Source organism: Rhincodon typus, chromosome 4 (assembly GCF_021869965.1).
Source record: "Rhincodon typus isolate 14 chromosome 4, sRhiTyp1.1, whole genome shotgun sequence".
Classification (NCBI taxonomy): domain Eukaryota; kingdom Metazoa; phylum Chordata; class Chondrichthyes; order Orectolobiformes; family Rhincodontidae; genus Rhincodon; species Rhincodon typus.
The window spans coordinates 72,919,792-72,926,949 of NC_063335.1; the positions used below are offsets into that span (position 1 = coordinate 72,919,792).

Sequence of the window (7,158 nt, forward strand, 5' to 3'; positions counted from 1 at the left end):
GTAACCATTAACTCAATATAAGAACATATCACAGTCAACATGGTGCAAATGTAATTTCTAGAAAAATTGCAGTAGCAATCATTTGAATAGAAAGTATTAATAACTATGTTGGTAAGACTATTTGTGGTTAAATTCATGTTAAAAACAATTTCAGAGTGACTGTGGCAATGCCAACACGGCCATTATGCACGACTATTCCGCACACGTGTGTATTATTTAACGTCATTTCCCATGTGCAAACTCTCACACAATGCCAGTTTAGGACTATACTTGCTAGAGTTTTGATAGATGAGAGGAGATCTAATTGAGGTATACAAGATGAAGGGAATTGATAAAGTTGATGTAGAGTAGATGCTTCCCCTTCTGGGGCAATCTAGAACCAGAGGTCAATCTTAGGTTAAGGCATGTCAGGTTTAAAACAGAGATAAAGGAGGAAGAGTCGTGAATTTACTACCTCAGCGTGCGGTGGATGTTGGGACACTGAATAAACTTGAAGAGGAGGTAGTTAATTTTTAATTAGTAACGGATTAAAGGGTAATGGACAGTAGGCAGGAAAATGCATTTCAGAGTTGAGATTAGCAATAATCAAATCAAATGGCAGATTAGTCTCAAAGTACTGAACTGCCTACTCCTCTTCCCAGTTCACATTTTCCTACGTATGACGACATGCTCAGGCTACATAAGAAGACCATAAGAAAAAGGAACAATAGTAGGCTATTTGGCCCCCTCAAACCTGCACCGCCATTCCATAAGATCACAGCTGACCTGACATTCCTCGTGCACTTTCCTGCTTGTTCCCTGTAACACTTGACTCCCCTAATGATCAAGAATCTATTACAGCCTTAAATATACACAAAGACTGTGGCAACGAGTTCCAAAGACTCAATCCTCAGAAGAAATTTCTCCTTATCTTAGTCTTAAATTGGTGCCCTTTATTCGGGAGACTATTGTCCTCTAGACGGAGACCGTCCTATGAGGGGAAACATTCTCTCAGCATTTACTCTGTCAAGGCCTTTTACAATCCAAACGTCTCAATGAAAACACCTCTCATTCTTCTAAACTCGAGTAAGTAGAATTCCAACCTGTTTAATCTTTTCTCATAAGACTCAGCGCATGCTAAAATATGATGATGTCACACATACAAACATGATGACATCGACTAAATAAAAAAGTTACTGTGTTTGTGCATTAACACTACAGATATGAATAAATCAAAAATCACTGGTTACGTAAAATCAAGTTACTGCCCATGCAGTGATGGAATGACACCTTAAATTGACACAGATTATGATTTCAAATCTCTGATCATCATCATCCAATGAAATTCAATTAAAATTTTCTGACAATCTTTTTCTGTCCTTATTTGTGACATCAATACAGGAGGTGTTCCTGATAAGGCAGACTTGAAATTTTCAATTCCATCAAGTTTGCAATTAATGATCAGGCTATCAATCACCTACCTCTGGCACTCTCCAGCATGCAAGATCAAATCCTCATTGCTTTTTGCACTTATAGTTAGTTCATGTTCTGTTGAATTGAAGACATCTAAGAGAAGGTGGCACTGTCTGGTGCTGTTGGAACAGAAATCAGCAAGTTTAAGAGCACATTAAAAATTATAGAGTTTTGAAAGAGATCAGGAGTAAAATGTTCACCAAAATACAGTTTGCAAATTACATTTATATTTCAGAATTTCATACTACCGTGTGCCAGATCTTGGGAATATCATTTCAACTCACCACAATGTAAGATCTTAATTTAGTCTGACACCACAGACTTGAACAAATATATGAAGAAAAAATGCTTACTGGCATGATATTCATCTCACTTGGTGAACTCATTGCATGATTTAATAAAAACATAAATAAAAGATTTATCAGTGCATGTGTCTATTCATGATAAACTCTGAATTGGTTTTCAGGTTCTTTGCTGTCAACTATGCTATTTTAAACAAGTTATCTATTATGGTCTATGAATAGATGTAGCAGCATTACAAAATCAGTCTGTCACATTTCCCAGATTTGAGCTTTGGGGCTACAGTGCACTCACTGACAAAAGCAGCAAAGTCTCTCGACAGTCAGATGGATATGAGATTTCCACCGTGGTACACAGATATTGAATTGATGATTTAAATTCCCTGACTGTGCTTTTCCTAACAAAATAAAAAGTCAGGAAATATTGCAAAGAAGTAATACAATCCTTTTAAAATGTATATTACAGTCCATTAAAAAAAAGACTTTCCTAACCCATAAGCAAGATCGAATTTGAGTCTGCAGTTTGGGGAAAAAATAGGTGAAACACAGCCTAACTGTTTTGTTCACAACAAATTCATGTTATATAACAGTTCAATCTTCTGAAATGAGGCAGAAATAGATTTTAATGGACAACGTAATAACAGCAGAGCATCACACATTTGTCAAAGCAAATTACTGCAATATGTTGCAAATTAGCATATGCGCTTTATCTTATGACTATGTATTATTATGTAAGCGGCATCAAGATTATTTTAAATATCTACAGTTAGGCACTACTGGCTAATTTTAACATTGGGAATATAAAGTAATGGAGTGCTTGGGAAAAAAGAACACCCTCATTACAAGTTAGTGAAGCAACAAATTGAAGAATTGAACTTTAATCAATCTCTATGCCTTTGAAATCTCAATAGGCCTCTACATTATCAATTCTAGAATATATAGAATATAGAACAGTGCAACACAGTACAGGCCCTTCGGCCCACAACGTTGTGCCGACCTATTATCCTACTAAGATCAAACTACCCTACATTATACTATCATCCATGTGCCTATCCAAGAGTCGCTTAAATGTCTCTTATGTATCTGACTCCCCACTACCACTGCCGGCAGCACATTCCACGTGCCCACCACTCTGTGTGTCAAGAACCTACCTCTGGCATCTCCCCTATACCTTCCCCCAATCACCTTAAAATTATGGCCCCTCGTAACAATCATTTCCACCCTGGGAAAAAGTCTCTGGCTGGCCACTCTATCTATGCCTCTCATCATCTTGTACACCTTTATCAAGTCACCTCTCATCCTTCTTCGCTCCAGAGAAAAAAGCCCGAGCTCCCTCAACCTTTCCTCATAAGACCTGTCCTCCAATTCTGTTGTGTAACACTGTTCATACAGGATAATACATATTGTAATTGCACGAGTAACTCTTGAATTTAAAATACAATTGCAAAGAGACAAAAACAAGATTGATAATTTTAATCAGCGCCAAAAACTGGTAATGAGATCAAATATTGTGACATCTTTGATAAAGAAAAAGTCCCAATGCTTTCAAGAATGGGGAATTTCCCAACAGAGCTACTTCATTATCCAAGAAGCCACAAATGGTAGTGATTCAGTGAATCTCTGACCTTATCGAGGGAAGAATCATTGATAAAGAAGTTGAAGATGGATGGACCTAGAACACTACCCAGAGCAGCTCCAAAAGCGAACTCATTGAGACGATTGACACCCACCAACTAAACCCATTTCCATTGTGCGAGACGTGACTCCAACTAGCGGAGAGATTTTCCCTCGATTCCTATTGACTCCAATTTTGCTGGAATGCCTTGATGCCATGCTCAGCCAAACACTTATGTAGTCAAAACAGCCACACTGACCTCACCTCTGGAATTCACCACTATCATGGTCACTAAGGCTATCATAAGGTCAGGAACACAGTGGTCTTGGTGAAATCCAAACAAAGTATCCGTGAACAAATTATTGCTGAGTAATTGGCTCTTATTCGTACTGTTGATGACCTATTCCTTCATTTTCATTTTGATAGGGTACAGATAGATGAGCAGTAATTGGTCAGATTGGAGGTGTCCTGCTTTTTCTAGACAGAACACATTCCAGGACAATTTTCCACAAATCTGGATAGATGCCAGTGTTGAAGCTGTACTGAACAGCTTAGATAGCGGAACAGCAAGCTCTGGAGCACTATTGCTGAACCGTTGTCAGGGTCCATAGCCTACACAGTATCCAGTGTCTCAAACTGTTTCCTGACATCACATGCAGTAAATAAAGATGGCCGTAAAATGTTTCAGCCTCATTGCTTGTACAAACGTGCTGAGACTACTTTTCAGTATTAAGATTGGCAATATTTGTGTTGACTTATACTCCAGCTAGTTATTAATTTTAGTACCATCATTCACATCTTGATGTGTCAGGACTCCAAAAGTTGGACCTTATACGTTGGTAGTGCGATCACTTAGCATCGTCAATCGCATGCCAATTCTCCTGTTTGGCATGGAGGTAGCCCTGTGTTATAGATTCACAAAGTCAACACCTCATTTTTAGTTAAACCTGCTTCTGCTCTTTGGCATCTATGCCTATACTCTTCCTAGAATCTAGGTTAATCCCCTGGCTTGATGACAATGGTAAGGTGGGGCAACTGGTGGGCTGTAAGGTTATAGACTGTGGTTGAATACAATTTTGCCAGAGCTGATGGCACACAGCACCTCTTCGATGCCCAGTTTTGAGATAATTGATTTGTTTGAAATTTCATTCATTTATCACAGAGGTAGTACCACACTGCATGATAGAGGATATACCCTGTAAAGATAGGTCTGCATCTCAATAAGGACTGTGTGGTGATCAAGCCTTCCAATGCTATCAAGGACAGATGCATCTGTGGCAGGTGGACTAATGGGTGTAAAGTCAACTATATTTTTCACTCCTGTACAGACTGTACACATGTAGCAGACATATTCTAACAGCTATGTCCTTTAGCGCTCAACCAGCTTGAACTGTAGTTTTCTATGGAGCTATTCTAGGTGTGTATTTTCTTTTTCCCCATCCAAGGAACACTCTGTGACCTTTCCATCTTCAGTGCTTTTTCCAAGTGAGGTAGCACCTGGCCAAGTATTGATTCATGAGTCAATGAAAGAGGGCAGTGATGTGGGTACTTAGTGGCAATCATCTCAGGAGATGCGATGTCAGGAAATATTATGGCTTCTGCAGTCACTGTTGAGGATTCCCCAAGGAAACCTACTTTCGACTGCATATCAGTGATGATAGTGACTAGATATTGTCTGGTAAGAATGATTGTATCAGTTTGTTGCTTGAATAGACCATGCAACAAGTGTTCCCAGTTTTGGCACAAGATCCAAATTTTTGCAAGGTTCTTCAGAGTGTTGGGTTGGATGCATTGTTGCATTTTCCAGTGCTAATTCCAAATGGATAATCCAGGTTAATTTCTTTTTGGCTTTGTATTGGATTGATACAACTAAAATGGCTGAGCAAGCCACTACATTTAGAGTCAACTGCATTGCTGTGAACTTAGGGGTCTCATGTTAGCCAGGCAAGGATGATAGATTTCCTTCCCTGAAGGATATCAGCGCACTGGATGGGCTTTTAATGACAATCAACAATTGTTTCACAATGAGATTTAACTTTTTATTCCAGATTTAATAACTGAAGTTAAACTTCACTAATTGCCAGTGTATAACCAGGAAGAATTTGAAGTAGAGACAAGGTGCAGAATTGGATGAACACAGCAGGCCAAGCAGCATCATAGGAGCAAGAAGGCTGATGTTTCGGGCCGAGTAGTATCCTCAAAGGAGTGGGTCTCTGGATTACTAGTTCAATGGCACCATCACAACAACACTGCTTCCCTCTTTAATATTATGAGGTCCAACATTTTTACAGCAAGTTTAACAAGTAATTAATTTACAAATTTGACAAGTTTTCAAAGATAACAAAGGGTTAGCAAAGGGTAGACAGTGTTCCGATGAAGCAAATCAATTAGATACTGAAGACTTGAACTTTTTAGCATTATCTCTTCTGCCGAGAATCTGGAACTGGAGGTGATTGTTTCAAAATAGGTTGCCTATTTAAGACTGAGACGAAGAAAAAAATTCTCTCAGAAGGTCGAGTATCTTTGAAATTTCCTTCCTCAGTGGGTGTAGAACCTCTAAATATTTAAGGCAGAGGTAGAAAGACTCTTGATACAAGGGGATAAACGATTATCAGGAGTTTGCAAGAATGTACAGCTGAAGTCAAAATTAAATCAGCCATGAATTTATGGAATGGTGTGGCAAGCTCAAAGAGATGAGTAACCTATTTCTGTTTGAATATTCATAGGTCCCCTTTATTAACCCTGATTATGCCAATGAACTCATCATGATTTTCTTCAGGAAGATCTGGAGTGAAATTTCAGTCTTCCAACAGAAAGGTAGTTTCGCACATAGAACAGGAAGAGGCATTGACCAAAGACTTCTTATTCTTTGTTTTAAGTGACCTCATTCTTCACCAACGCAAATAACCAAACAGAATTTTATGACATTGTGGTACTATGTTTCAAACACCAGTGCGATCCTCATGCATTCCCGAATGATAATTTTTATACAGAAAAGTTAACTTGAAAACTGTGATTTCCAGACATGAATTGTGGCTTTTAATATTGTCTGTCTGAATGTATCAGTTGCTAGTGACTAACTAGGCAACTTAAACAGATGCTCCCTATGGCAGCTTAAAGTCCTTGAGAACAACTTTCAACTCACAAATGTATATGATACAGATCAGGATTTGTGTGTTTGAATGTTTAAAGTTTCGATTGAAGAAAAATAGTTGCAGTTGGATCAAGATATTTTCATCACCACAAAGGCACACTAGTATCAACTGTCCTCCTGAAGCTGGAAGCATAGCACGATGGCAGAGACCAAATCCACCCTTTGTCCCAAATATCATTAACTAGGTTCTTCTGTACATTTGGTTCAACCACAACCTAGACTGAGGCTCCATGTTCGAATTGCCAAGAAGTGGCGCAGTGTCCATAGCAGCTATCGAGGCTGCTGGCTAATGATGGATACCCGGTCTCAAATCTGTAGGACATCAGTTCAGTACCTCACAATCACACCTTGGAACTTGCCATTTTAAAGGTTCTTCCACACATCCTTATGAACACTGCATCTTCAACATCCTACCCAAATCAGGACAGCAAATTAAGAAGCTCCTATTTCAAATGCTCAACGATGACCTGATCAACCAACGCCCTTGTGCACCCCAAACTGAACTTCCAGAGCGAGGCGGGGGGAGCAGCAAGCATGTGTGTGTGAGAGAGGGGGAGGCGGGGAGGCAGGGAGAGGAGAGGGGAAGACGGGGAGAGGAGAGGGGAAGACGGGGAGAGGAGAGAGGAGAGGGGAAGACG

The 7,158-nt window shown here is 39.5% G+C and overlaps 1 protein-coding gene across 1 annotated transcript in view; it reads right to left on the reverse strand.

Moving 5' to 3' along the window:
* trappc9 (trafficking protein particle complex subunit 9) overlaps positions 1-7,158 on the reverse strand; it is a 572,831-nt gene that overhangs the window by 375,907 nt on the left and 189,766 nt on the right. The window contains 1 exon segment of the mRNA XM_048596131.1: positions 1,461-1,571. Within this exon segment, the coding sequence (XP_048452088.1) occupies positions 1,461-1,571 (111 nt within the window).